This window comes from Choloepus didactylus, chromosome 7 (assembly GCF_015220235.1).
Source record: "Choloepus didactylus isolate mChoDid1 chromosome 7, mChoDid1.pri, whole genome shotgun sequence".
NCBI lineage: Eukaryota > Metazoa > Chordata > Mammalia > Pilosa > Megalonychidae > Choloepus > Choloepus didactylus.
In genome coordinates this window covers 129,005,289-129,022,814 of record NC_051313.1, presented here as the reverse complement: position 1 = coordinate 129,022,814, position 17,526 = coordinate 129,005,289, and the positions used below count along the sequence as shown (strand labels likewise).

Below are 17,526 nucleotides of genomic sequence, written 5' to 3'. Positions count from 1 at the left end.
CTCCACTGTTCAGTGGGTGGTGGGATTTTCCTCAACGGCCTGGTCCTTTGGCATAATGTGGCCTGGACTCCCTGTAACTACTCATTGTATGAACTTAGTTCTCAAGCCCTATCAGAGATTTTGAAGGATATCCAATATGCTTTTAAAAATTCCTTTTCTGCTAAAATAAGCCATAGACATTTTATTTTATTTACTGCAAAAACCTCTGACTAATACACATTTTTCACTCTCTCTATAGCTCAGTCTTTATGAAATTACGCAAACCCTCAGTATTTGAAGAACAACTCCAAGACTCAATGACACACAGAAGTTTACTCTGTGCTACTTTATTTACTGGAATACTTCTCTTTTCAAGTGTTTATTTTATAATGATCTATACAATTTGTCCAATGTCTATTCTGCGGTCATCACAGTAAAAACTAATGATGAGTAATACCTAGCATCTGTAGAGGGTTTTGTAGCTGATCAGCACTAACATTACATTTTCTCTTTTGGGTCACAGCCTGGTAAAGCATGTAACGTGATGTCAGTGACCCCTCTCTTACTCCACTTAACAGCTACCCAAAACACATGGCCCTTAACATCAGCAACAACATGCCAAGACTTCCACTGACTGAGGTCCAGCTATGTTATCAGGGACAGGGTAAGAAGTTTAACTTCTATCTCTACATTTCTCATCCTCACAACAGTGCTTTAAGGGAGGCCTTAGCATTTCCACATTTCAGATAAAGAAAATGAAGCCCATGGAGAACTGCTTGAGTTCTTGGAGGGGGAAATGCAGTTTTCTCCAACACATGAGTCCCTCATGAGTCCCTTTCCACTTCCCTTCCTCCAACCCTGCAGTCTGCTTTGTCTGCCTAGTAACTGCACATGAAAATAAATAAAAACTCATTCAGTGTTTCTTGGCTCAATATCTCTTTCTCTAATCTCTTCACACTCGGTAGTAAATTTCCATGTAGAAATATTTTGGGCTTCCTGTGGGAGCCTTTTTGTAAACACACATGCCAAAGTCATTTCAAGTACTGTATTGGAAACACTCAATATAAATATCCTTTCCTACAGGGAATATTAGCAGAGGCCAAAGAAAAAAAAATGTCAATTAAGAATACAACTAAAATAACTCTAGGCAAGATTTTGTGACTAATGATCACTTGTTAAAGAAGGACATTAAGGAGATTAAAAGAAAACTGTACCCCCCCTTTTCTGGATTTACTTCTTAATTTTTAGCCTTTCTTATATATCTTCTCCTTCCTATCATCATCAAAGAAGGCATGATGAATAAATAAAAACCTTCACCACCCCTCAAATACCCCTTCAAGAAAAAAAATGATACTAATCATTTTGAAGGAAATTTTAACTCAGAAGGAAATGCTTCCCTTTGCACTAACACAAAATACATTATCACACATTCTTCTTGACTGTGAGCTCCACAGGGCCACGTTTTAGTCATCAACTTCCTCCCCTAAAATGCAAATAATCAATCTCTTCTCAGTAAGGTTGTCATGAGGCTTAAACTAGATAATCCTTGTAAACAGCTTAGAACACTGCTAAGCACATAGTAAAGAGTCTCTTTGTCTCTCTCTTCCCAACCTCTCCCCTCCTTCTCTCTCTGTTCCCCTCTCTCAGGTGGGTTCCAGTTTTGTGTATTTCCCAACATTTGGGTTGGCTCAATATTCAATCCAGTTAATACTTCAAAGACTTCTGACTCTCGCTGCTGTGAAAAAAACAAACAAACTGTGTCCCGTGTCAGTGAAGAGAAATACCATCTCTCCAGTTACCCAGGACAGAAACCCAAGAATCATCTGACCTACCTCTCTTCACTACTCCCACATCACAATCAATCACCAAGTCCTGTCTCTCAAAGCTGATCCTTCTACCATCGTCACAGCCTCTCCCAACAGGATACCACATTCATCTCCATCCTTGGCCCCTGGCTTCCAGCCCTGCTGTGGTAGCAAGAGTGATCATGGCAATTCCCTGCTGAACCCCTTCATTAGTTTCCAACTGTTATTAGGAGAAAGCCAGACCTTAACAAAAACCCCTTATGGCTTGATCCCCATCTACATCCTAAGCCTCATCTCTCATGTCTCCTTCCCCACCCTTCTACCTTACCCACTTCCCATACTTCAGCCAAACAGAATTTGTGTAAGTTCCTAGAATGTCCCATACTGTCTTTCATCCGTGGACATTCACATGTGCCATCTTCTTTGCCTGGAACACTCTTCCTCCCTATTTGCCTGGCTGACGTCTACTCATCCCCTTTAGGTCTCAACATAAATGCCACTTGTTCCAGGAAGCTTTTGAGGACTCCCCTGGTCAACGGTAGCTGCCTCTCTTGCACCCTGTGCCTTCTGTATCCTCACAGACAGCACATTTCATTATGACAACTTGTTTACCAACCTGTCTTCACTAGACAACAAGTGTCATGAGAGTCGGGATAATGACTAGCTTACTCACCAATGCAAATCCAACTAGCATGACGCCTGGCACATAAAAACATTTATTTGATGAAATAATTTATGGTATTAATTCTTAACCATCAAAAAGTAAGAGCAATAAATTTGTGATTAGCGTCATTCCCTTGAGCTCCATATCCTCCCACGTGAAAGGAGGTTTAAAATAACAGCAATTCATCTCTAGGCTCCTCTTCTCCAGACACTGCAAACAATGAAGCCATCTTCTGTAATCCTTTCAGGTCATTTAGATGGCATACTGGAAGAATGTCATTATGATTTTATAATTCTGTCTACATACCTAGAGTAATTACATGGTGTCTGGGACACACAAGATAAAATAATATTGGTATAGAATAACCAAGATTGTCTTTCTATTTATAACAAGTGTAGGACAGGACCTCTTGACAACAGATTTGATGCATACCAGAGATAGAGAGCGCGATAGGAATTCCTAAACAAATACAGAATTACAATTTGAATATGGTTATTTATAAGCTAGTAAATTGGGGAAGTGGGAAGGGGAATAGACTTCAGGAATAAATAAAAGAGTCACAAAGCTACTGAAAATTCTCAGCAGACAAATCACATTGCTTATACAACATATTATATATATATCTATGTATATGTGTTTAGATAGACAGATAGATGAGGGGAGCCAGATAAAGTTAATATTATTGATAAAATAATTGAACTAGAAATAGCAAGGGAATTGAAATCTGATTAGGAGAAGTGTAGGCTATGGGAAAGTAATTTAATCAAATTTTCATGTACTATTTGACTAAATTATGTATCAGCCAATTGAGCTTTCATGAGACACAAGCTATACATTTGCAAAAACCACACCAAAATAATCTCCTTGATACAGTGGAAAAAAAGTATAACCAAAAAAAGGTGACTTTTTTTCTTTAAGTCAGTTTCTTAAAAACAGCTGTAGAAAATCATATACTAGCTAATGCAAAATCCGTAGTACTGGAAATTGAGTTATCAGCTCATTTTTAGGAAAACAGGCTACGATTACGGACTTTTATCTATTAGCATATAATTTATAAAATGCAACTTAGATAATATTAGATGACTTGCATAAAAAATTTCTAAAGGTTGGCAGCCCAGTTAAATTAGGTTGTATAATTTGAAATAGCAAAGGTGGCCAAGGAGGTTCATAAATCTTTGAAACTCAAAGCTACTTACTGCTAGAAGAGAAGAGAAGAGAAGAGAAGAGAAGAGAAGAGGGAGAGACAGAGAGAGAGAGAGAGAAAGGGAGGGATGGAGGGACAGAGGAAGGAAGGAAGGAAGGAAGGAAGGAAGGAAGGAAGGAAAGGAAGGAAGGAATTCATTACACGTCATTCCTTCCTTCCTTCCTTTCCCGTCCTTCCTTCCTTCCCCTCTCCCCGTTCTAGAAAGAAAGGAAGAATGCATTAGAAATTTCCTAGAGCGAAATGTTCCAGGTTAAACATTAGACACTGCAAATAAACCCCACAATCCGTTACACTAAGAGGTTTTTCCCCCAGATCACAGGTTGGCCGAAATCAACCTTATTTCAACAAACCAAACATCCAAACTATGTAATCACAGGATGACATCCGAGCTTGATCTTGCTGGCTGCTTATAAAGGAGTCTTTCACAAAGATAAATGGGAATTTTCATTGTTGACCAAGTCAGACACTAAGGCATACCACCTGCATACTTCATGCTGAAATAAATCAAATGCAGATAAATAGCCCTGCCTTATTTAAAAAAAAAAAAAAAAAAAAAAAAAGCCTCCATCTGTTTTGAAGTACACTGAAACTGGCTATATTTCTGTACATAAAGATAAGGCTGTTGGCCTCTACCTGGGAGACAGAGCTTTTTAGCCGTTTTACAGTATAGTGACAGAGATCAACTGAATTACCCACATACTCTCTCCTGGCCTTAATCACCGGACACTTGAGAGGACAATGGCTGTTTAGGGGGACAGTCTGGGTCCAGGGACCTGAGTAGAACTAACAGTTCCTCAGTATCCAAGGCCAAGTCCTTGACTGGGTACGCACAGTGTTCTCACCATGTGACCTCACAAGGAAGGGTCCAAGGATTTATTGCTGCTATGAGCTACTGGGGATCTTGAACAAAGTTTCCCACGGTGCAAAAACACTTACCCATGCGTTAGGTATTTAAGGTTATACACACACAAGCGCACACACACACACACACACACAATCTGTTCTAAATTAAAGAGAAATTAAATTTGAACTCTCTAAACCAAGTGTCTACATAGCCTATTCAAAAGTGAATGTATCACCACAAATGACTGTAAGTGCTTGTTTCTTATTAATGTTTCCTATTCCTCTGAGTTTCAATTCCCTTGTTCTTTGAATTCATCACTCTCTTGGGTTCTATTTTCTCGACACACAGTGTGTGGAAAAATTGCAAACATCTTTTTGGATAGCTGCTCTGTCTGTCCAGGGTGCTATGCTACCTTCAGTTCTAAATACTAAACCACATTCCAAAAAGGGAATAATCTCTAAATCCTTTACTTTCATGGTGTTACTTCGAATTTTGTTGTTGTTGTTACTGCTGCTGTTTTTTTGATGCTGACTGGAAGTGTCAGCAAATCACAGGGCCACGTGCCTGTTTATACAGAAAAACTGAAAACTGGGAAATCAAAGGTAGCAACATGGGTTGCTGCCAGGCAGCTAACAGTTTTCCCCCACACACTGCCTCCTCCATGAAGGAGGGTGACAAACTGTGCAGTGGGGTCCTTCTGCATTTCCCAGGGAGGCTCTTGAAAACAATCTAACCCAAAAGACCGTACATTAGAGGGCATTTTGAAATTTAATTCAATCTCAGTTCATGCCTGCCACCCTGGGGGCACAAGTTCAATATGTAAGTCAGAAGAATATATTTGCCTGGTGTGTTTATTTTTAAAATAGATTAGAAGGAGATCTGACACTCTCTTTCAAAAAGTATTCAGTAATCTTCAGCAATTAAAAAAGAAAAAAAGAAAAAAAAAAAACCTTCCTTCAGTCTGACCTAAATTCTTCACCCTTCACACCACAGCTTAATTTTGTTTTCCACTTTTTGGTTCCCAGCTGTGATAGAGAAGAGCTGGCCAGTCACCATAGTCTTTGTAAGCACTGAAGCCAATAATTAAATAGGTCTAAATCATTTGTATAGTTATCCAATCTTTTTTATTATTTTTCATGTATCTTACTTTATAAAACTCTTTCCAGAGTCCTCCCACAGCAATTACCTTGCAGAAATTTCTAACTGACACATGGTATGTGTCTTTTTATACCTGCAATGCTAGAATCTAACCATCTGTAGGGCTTTCAGTAGGCTCTCAATAAGTATTCTTGAGAGAATATGAAACCATCCATGAGCAGTAGTCAATAAATGGCTAAGCATAATTCATTTGTTTTCCTTGACTAGATTCTGCATTTCACATTTCCGTATCATTCCTACCATAAGGAAATAATCAAAAATACATCTTGATCAGTTCCTCTGACTTCAGCAAAAATACTCAATAAGTTTATTCTAACAATTATGCTAAAATGTGAACCTAAGTATTGGTTTTCTAGTATTTAAACTACCCTTTCAACCAAAAGGTTAGTATTTAAACTGCCCTTTCAACAAAAGGTTAGTAAACTTTGATACAACTTCAAATCATGCTACATAATCCTAAAATTTCATCATATATATTTCAAATCTGAATCCCGTGCAGAACAAGAAGTTCTTCCCTATTCAATGGGTGGTGGTGTTGGAGTTGCAAAAAGGACCTCATTTTAGTGGGGACTTAAATGAAATTTTTTATTGAGAATGGTTTGGTACTTCAAACCATTTAGTTGCTAACTTAACTACTTTATCATATATTTAAATTTTTTCTTAAAAAGTTGATTATTTTGTCTACTAAATGTATATCGATTAGAATTCATCACTATAAAATAAAAAATTACATATGCTGTAATTCTGATTTCTGCCAATTTAACAGACAGCCAATCTCCTAGAATCATGTCTAAATGCCAAACAGAGAATGCAAGACATTTGGAACAAATGTCACAATACTTGTTAATGGCCAAACTAAAATCACCAACCTTTTGACTTTCAGTCAGAACTGATTATAGTATTATTGATGGATATTTTTCATTAGAGCAATATTTCCCAGATTGACTTAAAAACTACTTTCTTTCTCACTCTCATTCACATGCCCACACAGCTCAATACGGGGGTGGAGTGGGGAAGATAAAACAAGGAAATGTGAAACAAAAAAAGAATATAGTCCAGTTGTTGCTCTTTTACAGAAAATTTGGTCCTTACGGATCGTTGGCAAGGTCAAACCCGCCTTATAATCACCATGATCGCTGACATGAATTAGGTGTCCTTGAAAGAATGCTTCTTAATTAGCAACTATATTAGAAAAGTAGAGAAAAGGGGTAGAAATAAAAGAATGGGGGGGGGTCATTTCAGTTACTGAAGAAAAATTTGTAAATGTAGGTTTTATTTTCTTTGATTCTTCAATAAGTCAGTAAATGTGAGAACCATGATCTGAAAAGCTTCCCACAAGTTAAAGAAATATTCAGGAGTTTAACTATTTAGTAGTGTCCCTTTGAACCCAAAATTCCCAAGCTAAAGATCAGTGAGTTAAACCACATAGCCCCATGCCTTCCTGCAGGAGGGTTAATGATTACACTTGACTTAATGTCTAGCATCCCATTCCCAACCAACAGTCTTTAAATGGACACAATCTCTAATGAAACACTGAGATTTGATAATTATGAAATTGAAGTTAAGGACATTCCCCTGAGTAACAAACTGGAAGTTTAACCCAAGTTCACAAAACTTTTCAGACAGAGGCAAAGTCAAGATTTCAAAAACTCTCTTCCTTTCTCTCCTCTTCATGGTACTCCTGCAGCACTCCACCCTGCTAAGAAGAAACACAATTAACCCAAATTCTCCATAAAGGAAAATCTAAAATGAGGCAGCTGTTTTCAAGAGGACTGTGTGGTGGCTGATCCAGCAAGGAGTTCCTTGGGAAGACATTCACTAGGGTCTTAGTTCAGATTTTAATTTACAGATTTCAGTTCAGATTTTAATTTACAGATTTCTTCTTAAGGCAGCACTTCTCCAAACAATAGCTAGCACACTTATTCAGGGGTGGATTGCTTAGAGTAAGATGAGCCTGATCTTCTACCTACCACTTCACTTGTGGCTGACACCTCCACCAGCAGGCAAGGAAAGAAGACAAAAGGGGAAACTCAAGCCAGATGTTCAAATGTATATTTTTAAAAGTATAAATGTGAGGATTGGCTGCTGTTTTTTAGATGGGATTAGGAGAAACTGAGATTAACTAGGGATTGCTGTGAGGTAAGGATGGACCCCCAGTAAAAGAAAGAAATTGCAAAGCAGGTCTGGGGGCATCAGCAGTAAGCAGGCAGAATCACTCAAAGAGGAAGCCCTTGTGGCATTTTACAGAAGCTGCATGACCTTGGGAGAAACAGTGTTTGCTGATAACGTTTCCCCCAGTTTTCTATGTGTCTATCCTTCAAGCCTGATAAATGGCAGGGCTCCTTTCCTTTTCCAGCAAAGCTGATTTTCATGCTTTTGGTATGAGACAGGTCTTGTGTCTTTCACAGAGGTAAGTATTAAACAATATCCCCTCAGTTATCTATATTGTAATAGTTCTTTTCTTTTTCTTTTTGCAACTGGAAAATGTGGTCCTCAAACTTCAATATCATTACTAGTCTACAACATGACTGTAATTATCTACCCATCACCCTGACTTAGAGAGAGGAAAATAGTTTTATTGCACTAGCTCCCCAGATGATGCACGTCTTGTTCAATTTTGCTCCCCAGCACTACTCCCACTGTATTGTACAGCCTGGATGTTCAATCATATGGGAGCAGAAGAGATAAGGTAGAAAAACAAGAAAAAAGAAAGCAGAAATCATGGTCATTGCAAACAGAAGGGTAAGAGCACAGCATGGGCTGGTAAGGGAGAGGCAGGATATCACAGATTCAGACTCAGAGGCTTTCACTGTGTGTGGGAAGGGAGGACTCCCACTGATGCTTCAGTTCAAGAGGAAACGACCTGGAAAGTGGCCTTGGAGAGGAATGAGGAAGCGTAGCATGAGATCTGGATCTAGGCTGAGAGGAGAGGCAGGAGGAACCCACGAAGGGACCAGGAGGTTACAAATAGAGACGAGCTGCCGAGGTCAGAAACCGTCTTAGTAACATCACAGATACAGGGAAACCACAAGGAAAGGTGAAAACATAGTGATGTGAAATGACACAGAAACAGAGGCAAGAGTATGAGGGGAGCCTGGAAACTCTAGTAAGACCAAGATCTCGGTGTTCAGGGGCAAGGGGAAGACTGCTCGGAGCACACAGCGCTGCCCCCTACTTCGATTCCTTTCTTTCTACTTCTCCCTCTTTATTCCCCTCCCCTGACCTCCTGCCACTCAAAGTAGTGGCCAAATGAGACCCTGTGCTTCGTTCATTTTGGCAAAGAGGCCCATTACATTTCTGGCTTTCCCTGCCCGGACAGTAGGGCAGCAGAGGAGAAAGAGGGGAAAGAGGACTGGCTGTCCTTTCAGTGTCTCGTCAAAGACAAGCCTCATGGAACATAAAAGCACGAGCCACAAAAGAACTTCAAATGTTAAGGTGACACACAGATTTCAGTTACTGTGACCTGTTATCAGCAAGTGGATACCATCCTGTCGGAATTATTTACTATCTTAAGAGCAACTGGATTATATCGTGGACTTGGCTGAGGGTGCCCTGGGAGAAGGGGAGGAATGTCACTAACTTCCAGCAATCACTGGTGGGGTTTCCCATCACAGGTGAAAACCCCACACATGGGCTAGGACCCAGTGTTCCATGTGCTGCATTGCCCCATCAAGCCACACAGGTCTTTCTGTAGTAAAATGCCCTGGGAGTAATTAGGATTAAGATGCTCTGAGCGATTAGGAAAAATAAATCATGTAAACCGGTATTGTGACTTTTATCATTCGGACCCATCACCAAAAACCCAAACAGTATGAAATTCCCTCAGCTTTGTAGGAAATGCCCCGGTTTTGGTGAATAACTAACTTTACTCCTTCCCTTCATACTGACGCATATTTGAATAAACACTTTTAATAGTACTACTGTCCTGAGACTTCCCATGAAACAACTCTAAACCCTCCTCTGTATGTTCATGTTCGAAACCCACTTCAAAATTAATTCTGTGATATCCTCCCTTTATATGCTATCCTGCTTTAAGGAATACCTGTCAACAATAGTATTTGCAAAAACAAAAGATGCAACAATAGTTCAATTGGCTCTCAGAAGATACCATGATTGAAAGGAAATCACCACCTTAGGCAGAGAAAATAGAAATCTATAATTTTTGGTGAAAGACCAGCATCTGTGAAATTGGTTCTCCAATTCTGAACACAGACATAGTCCTCTAAATTACAAGTTTGTTGAATTCCAAAAGTTCACTGGTATATCACTTGTGGACAAAAGAACAGTATTTCCTCACAGTAACAATTATACAAACAATAGTTAATCATGGTAGCCCACAAAACCCTTTTCAACTTGTGCTCTACTAAAACATAGCAGTAACAATACTGTAGAACCAACAGTTAAAGTAATGTTTTTATGGGGAAATGCATTAGAGTTCTCTTTTGGGATGCTGGGAACACAAAACACTCTTTTGGGCAATGAAAGTAGGGCTCTCCTTCCTCAAAGCAGGCTTCAGAATGGGGGTCATGGTGTGGACTTTGGGGAGCAGGGTCTCTGGGTTGAAGATCAGGACTGGGAAAACAAAATAAGGAAAGTGAATATACTGCTTGTCTAGACTGGAAGTAAAGGTTGGGAAGGATGAAAACAAGAGAGAGGGCTCCAGGGAGAAAGTGGGAGAGTGGGTTTGGGTGGGTGGGGGAAAGCACTGAAGGTCTTGGACAAGCAATTTCTCACAACCTCTCCCCACCTCTTTCACATTCCAAAATTTCCTCTACTTCTTTCTTTTTGTTCTCTTTGGAAAGATTTGTGGGGAAGGACTCAGAAGAAATGTAAAGGCTTCCATAAGGGTCTTTGCAGCAAAAGGGAAGAGGTGGGGAGGAATCACCAGTGATAACTAGAGTGGAAGAAGTGGAGTCTTCAGTTTGGAGAACAGGAGTGAGTTTTTCACAAGTAAGATGTGCATAAGTCAGAACCTTCTCTGTGTGACTCCTGCATAGGCCCAGAATAAAGAGGAAACAATGGCTACTGCCCCCAAAACAGTAGAACAATTAGCAAATGTGAAGGCTTTCCATTTCTTAATCTTTTAAGAAAAAAAAATTGTCAATAAATTTGTTGCATACCTGTTGCACTTTTCATCAAAGACACTGTAATCCAGAATAAAGATGCTATACTTAAATTTTTAAGGCATTCAAACATTTCAATTTCTATTGCAAAAATCCAGGTTCAGTCACCAATGACATGCATGGTAACCTATCTCAAACAGGTATGCATCCTTCAAACACAGTTATATCCAGAACTAAAGGACTATTCTGTCCTTTGTTACTACTTGCTATAGATATCAACTTTGGCTGTAACATAAACACAACCTGAAAAAATGTATACCTTTGTCTACTTTAAGCTAAGTCCATCACTTTCATAAACAATTTCCCACACACTGGAATTCAGAAATACAAACTAAAACATTAATTGCTTTAAACAAAGTATCAGAATAGGACCTCTTCTGAAAATAATTTTAATAATGAATTTAACTTCACATTCTTCAAATACTGTACCATTAGAATTTTTCTTATGTGCGTTTCTTTTCTAGAGAGACCTACTTGGTCCTATCGGGAGTAAACATGATGTGAGAGGAAATGGTGATTGCTGAGGAGAGCCTCTCCAGAACCCTGGACTTCAAATGAGAAAATCTACTTTTTCTATCAGTCATTTGTCCCCTGACAGCACATGCCCACTGGAAACCCTGGTTTATGTGGGTCAAAATGGGAAGTGTGGCATCTGGACTGGTAAACAGAGTCCCAGTCTGGGTCTAGGTCAATTTTCCCTCTGCCTCACTGGGACATTTAAGGTCCCTGCCTTAGCTTTGTTTTTAATCTGCTTCTCTCACAAACTAAGGAATAACTTCCTACAGGATACCTGAAAATTCCATGAGGGTTTCAGAAACTATGTGGGATGTGATGGTCTGAATATCTCTTTCACAAGGCTTACTTCCAGTATTCACGCAAGCTTTTACTGACAACACTCATGTAAATGTGAATGCAAGTTAAAGTAGGGCTGTTTTCCTGCACATCATACAAAGTCATTCTGTGACTCAGAGGTAGCCAGGGTGATCCTGGCTATCTCAAACGCTGGGCTGTGAGAAGCAAATCAGGACAGGGGATGCAGTTTTGGTAAAGATTTATGTAACAGTGCTCAGTATTTCTTCACACCTGACAGGGAAAATCCCTATGGATTTCAGTCAGACCTAGCTAGCAAATGGGAAAATAAGAACATGCTGCTTCTAATCCTACAAGTCTCAGTCTCTTCATTTCTGATACTGATCCAAAGAAAGGGTCACCTTTACCTTAAAACATATAATATCTCATTTATATAAATTAGAAAACTCAGCACTTACAGTTAGAATGCCACCAAATCTCTAAGACACACAGAAAGAAACACAAGAATGGCATTGTTCTTTATTTTGAACCTGAAAAATATTATTCACTTTACCTCTGAATTAACAAGTTCCATTGGTCTTTTCTTGGTTTCTCCTATGTCCAAGTAACTGGAGGGGAGAGGAGAAAAAAAAAAACAATAATGGTTGCTTTTACAGCTTTTGAGTCAGTTATGTAAATTTCTTTCTAAAAAATATTAAAAAGTAAAGCAAGTCATAGGAAATACTTAGGCCTAAAGCAAAAATCAATAGCTACTAATTAAAAACAATTCTAGTAGCATGAACTGCTGTCAGCATTGTCAACCAGAGCTGAGCCATGTTTACACTACATTTCAAGGGAATTGAAATCTTAGAAATACATACTTCTATTAGGAAACATTTTTTTTCTCATCATGGTTAGATATATTTATTATATATATATTTCTGATTCTTTTATGAATTTGAAATAAAGACTGGTTTATCACTCAAGCTGCTTAATAGCCCCATTAACAGCTGACTTTAGATCAAATAAAGTGAAGAAAGCACTGATAATGTACATTAGGATAACAGCTGGGAAATCTTTTTCCTATGAGAACACTTGAATGATACAGAAATGCTCAGTCATGTGGGGTGGTTCAGATATTGGTGTAGCTAAGAGACAGATGAATAGACTGGTTAACCTCTGGAGACCCCTACTATTCCATTACTATTTGCTACAGATATTAACTAGTGAGCATTCTTCAGCTAAAGTACGCACAACCTGAAAACTTTATATCATTGCCAACTTTAAGTTATAACTCCAACACTGGGTTCTGTTTTCAGTTTTGTATGATCCTTGCACTATGCTTCATACATAAATGGTGATAAATAAATATTTTAACTTATAAATATAAATCTAGCTCCTAATTTCTAATCATGTGTATGTATATATATTTGTGGGTGTGTGTATATATATATACACACCTAAAAATACTGTAATTGCTGAGTTGCCCAAAAAAATTTTCTATTGGAATTACTTCTGGCTTTTGGCTATTGAAATGTGGTTTTTTGTTGTTGTTCGCTTTTCTGGATAGAATGCTTTAGTTAAAGCAATACAATTCATTTCTTCCAAGCAAACTATTTGCATAAGACAGTGCAAATACTCCCTCTGACATTGCAATAAAATAGCTTGTTTGTGAATCTGCAGGGATGATTTCTGTTTTAATCCCAACACTTTCTAACTGTGTGAGTACAAGAATACTAGAAATGAGGGTAGAGAAATCCACAGAGCAACGGGTTAGTTCTTTCCATATAGCCAGAGTGGTTAGCAAGACCGGGAGTGACATGACCAGGCCTTGCTGGCCACATTGTCTTTGGGACACATGGCTAAGGGCAAAGTTCTTCAAAGCACTGGGTGGGCTGACGCATGTCTTTGGTTGAAGGGCAATTGAAAGACATTATACTGCTTTGACAGAAGCCTCAAGAAATAAATCTGAAGGGTTAGTAAAGTTCTGCCTAAAGGTAACCAATTTGCAAATGTTCATAGGTTTCATAGGTCAAGAGAAGCACATGGAAACTGTGAGGGCAGAGTTACTGCTGGTTAGACATTGAAAACAATTTCAAGGCCAGTCTGAGAATTTTCACCTATTGGTGCGGTCCTACATGATACTCAAGCAGCAAATAAATACTGGTGCTTAAGAGATAGAACATGTGGTCTACCAACCAGGAGCATGGGCAGAAAACGTGATAGAAATGCAGAAAATCAGGTTCCACCCAGGTGTACAGAATTTAAATATGTAATCTAACAAGATTCCCAAGTGGTTTGTGTGCACATTCAAGCTTGAGGGCTGACAAGTCAATTTTGACTTGAAGTTAAGTTTGATTATACTAAAGCCATGGAAGAAGACTGGTAATTAAATAAGACACAACCGTGTTGTATCTATTGTAATCAATACGATTTCTGTTTCAGTTAATTCAGTAAATCATCATTTTTTAACTAAAAAAAAATTCTCATATGTAGGAAAGTGATCTCATATTGAGTGAATTTCCAAAATGTATAAGGAAAGTTTGGGGAAAACTTCCTAGAATTCTGCCACCACAAAATACAGGTTTAACAGCTACCTGGAGTTTAATTATGGTTTCTAAAAATATTAGGAAAATCTTAGTGAAAGTAATTCAAGCAGAAAGTTGAATTACTTGCATTTGAAATGTATTCTTCCATTGTTGCTGTATTCCTTAATTAACATCATTTAGGATCCAAATGAAAGTACATGAATCACCTTCAATACCATTGAGGTATTGCTTCGTTTGTTATATGAACTTACAAGTGCTAAGCTTCAAATACATTTAACTGTTAAATCCCCTTGGCTTCTATCATTATAACTATAGATACAACTACTTTAGCACAGATAAACTATTCACCTGTCAGCATGGAAAACTAACAACCATGGGCAATGTTATAACAAAGTTTTTGTTGTGAATTAAAAGCAAAAATAACCATGCAAATCTCTTATACACATAAAGGGTATTTCTCACATATACTTGAAAGGTAAGATTGACGTGCACTTTCTATTTGGTTTGGAACTGTATCTATTTTTATCTTTGGAGTTGGTAATGACAAATAGACAAAAGACAATATGAGTTACTAAGGTGATCCTACAACAATTTTCAGCAGATAATAGATTCCGAATCAGATTTCCATTACCACGAAAATGTTTTATGTGGAAATTATTCAACGAAAAATAAAGTATGAGATGAAAGGAACTAGACATAGAGATGCCTCGCATGTATGTAGTTCTTTGGTGTTTACAAAACACATTCCCTTCCACAGCATTTACTTTTCAAAACGACCGTCTGAGGTAGGAATGGTTAAGTTCCTTTTCTGTATTAGGAAAATGTTTAGCTAAGTCAAGTGACTTACCCAAGAATACAGAGTTATAAATAGCTCAGCCTCAAGTCTTCTGATTTGAAGGTCTAAGTTTCTTTGAAGCACACAAATTTCGTTTTGTTCTTTTCTACCAAGCTAGGCAATGCACCCTTGCCGGGAAGTTTCAGGGAAGGAAAAAATAAATCCAAATATATCCTTCACCTTCCATAAAAAGAATGCCTGGTATAACAACAGGGAGAAAACCCAGAACTCAATTTATAAGAAGTAGGAAGGTTAGGATGGATTTCGACAACCTTAATGACATTTGAAAAAATAATTCTATATAGTTAAGAAGAGAATTCACAGGGAGCGCAATCAACTTTTCCAAGCGCTATGCTAATAGCAGAAGCAAGCAGGCTGTGAGAGGAGGAGCACAAAATCAGAGTTTGGTCAATTGCACTTGGAATGAAAGGCTGAAAGAATTTTAAACGGGGGGGAGGGGACAATAAGAGTAGGGGAAGGAAATGCAGAGAAATTCTCACGATAATATAGTATCCAATACTCAGAACAATCTTCTCAGTAAGAGCGATTTTTAAGAAACTTTTATCGAGCTAAAAGGATAGGTTACAAGAAAAAGAAAAGGAAAGGGAGAGAAAAAAAGAGGGGAGGAAGCAGAACGCAAAATGCTAAAGTATCAGATTGGTCACTGACCTTGTTAAGAAAACTTTTTTAAAAGATTCCTGTTGTTTAGACACAACTTTTAAATCTGTTCCTACCGCTACCCAAGGGAAATCCCTTCTCCATTCACGCTTCCAACCTCTACCCTCAACCGCAAGGGGAACTTTGAGAGGCATGCGGTTACAGCCGCTCAGCTCCCTGGGTGAGTGTGGATGGGGGGTGGAGAAGGGTTGTCACGCATTTCTTCACCACCTGAAGTGGTGAGCGGGGTGGGCAGAGGGACTCACTTGAGTTTCTTGAAGGCTTCCTGGCCCCCAGCCACGTAGTTGCCCCCGCTCTGGATCTGGTCTAGCTTTCGGATGCGGTGGCCGGTCCGCGGGGTGTAGATGTTCCTGACCGCCCCAAAGGGCGCCTGAACGCCGCCTGTCACCTCCTTCAGGAAGACGTCAAAGCTGGACACCTTCTTCTCGTGGATGACGACGCGGCGCCCCGCGAAGAAGGGGTCCCCGTTGCGGTACACCAGCACGCTCTTCACGACCGGCTGCGACAGGTGGCTGGACCTGGCGCTGGAGCCGCTCATCTTCCCCGCGGGACGCCGCCCCGACTCGCTTCTCAGGGGCAGGCACCTCCGCTGCCCCAGCGGCCTCTCGGCACACACAGCGCGTGGACGACTCCTGAGTAACGAGAAACAGACAGACCCAAAGGTGAAAGAGAAGGGACGGCTGTGCGCCTGGCGTCCACCTCGCCGAGACCCTACAGGCTGCGAGACTCGGAGGAGGCGTTCAAGGGTTTCACCACAGTCTGCACAACCAATCAGCGCTCGCAATGCCCACACACCTGCTTCACATGCTACCCGCAGAATCCAGGTGTACGTCCCAGAGCAAGAGCCACGCGAGGGGCTTTAACCTGAGTTCGGGGAGAAGGGAGAGAAGTGGGGGTTGGGGGACGTGAATGGTAACTACGATGAAAGCCAACTCTTGACAAAGGACTTAGTTTTCTTTTCTCTCTTGCTTCCTGACCCCTCACCCCTCAAGCTCCCGCGTGCTCCCAAGTTAGAGCATTCGAGAGCCTCACTGGAGTTGCTCGCATTTTTCTTTACCGATTCAAAAAATAGATGCCTGAGGTTCACTGAGAGACAGAGACGGAGACTCCAGTGTCCGAGACCCCTCGCCCCTCCCCTGAGACCGCCGCCGCTTGGTGGCGAAGTCGAGGGTATCGTTTGAACTGGGCGGGGAGCGGCACGCAGCCAGGCCCCGAGTGGGAGGGGCAGGTGGTGGGGTCGCCGGGGAGGCGCCCCGGGAGGTGGTACCTACCGACACTCGGGGGCGGGTGGGGAGGGGGCGGCCGGGGCGCTCGCCCGGCTGGGGAGGGGGCGCCGCGCGGGGGCGCAGGGCGGGGATGCCGCGCTGCGGCTCCGCTGGCACCGCCGTGAACTCGGCGGCGGCCGCCCCTCGTTCGCGTTGTTCCTCCGGCTGCCGTTACCTCTGTGGGCCTCACTGGTCCCCGGGGAACAGAGTTGTTATTTCCCGCTGTTTCCATAGCAACTGCAGCCACGCGCGGGGAGCGGAGTCCGTGAACTAGGCCTGGCGCGCGCCTGGCTCCCTCGGGCTTTGCTGGCTGCCACAGGCAGAGGCGCAAAAGAAATAAGGGCGGAGGGTGAGGGATGAAGGGGCAGCCTGGGTGGCATTTTCGTGCACTCATTCAACAAACAGGTGCCTACTGTGTGCCAGGTGATGCGCTAGGAGCTGGGAATACTGCAGTGGAAAGGAGCCTACGATTATTTTGAGAGCCTACCGAATGCCTTACTCTCCGCCTGGAAAAGAATTTTTTGCTGCCTTCAAGGAGGCTAAATGGCTAAACGGTTGGCTGTGCCCAAGGTTCCACATCCATGCTGTTTGTGTGTAGATTAAATAGACCAATGGGGCAAGAGGGGGAGAAAG

The 17,526-nt window shown here is 40.8% G+C and overlaps 1 protein-coding gene across 3 annotated transcripts in view; it reads right to left on the bottom strand.

Moving 5' to 3' along the window:
* The window catches only part of DCDC2 (doublecortin domain containing 2), a 170,111-nt gene extending 153,168 nt beyond the window's left edge, over nt 1-16,943 (bottom strand). The window contains exons 1-3 of one of the 3 annotated variants that reach the window (XM_037844571.1): nt 16,900-16,943; nt 15,874-16,260; nt 12,141-12,195 (exon numbers count right to left, since the gene is read on the bottom strand). In XM_037844571.1, coding sequence (XP_037700499.1) covers nt 12,141-12,195; nt 15,874-16,166 — 348 coding nt within the window. In that variant the 5' untranslated portion in view covers nt 16,167-16,260; nt 16,900-16,943. Of the gene's footprint in view, nt 1-12,140; nt 12,196-15,873; nt 16,261-16,423; nt 16,637-16,685; nt 16,798-16,899 lie in introns of those variants that run through there. The other 2 variants (XM_037844569.1, XM_037844570.1) reach the window with 2 other exon arrangements.
* Between the last annotated feature and the right edge of the window lie 583 nt (nt 16,944-17,526).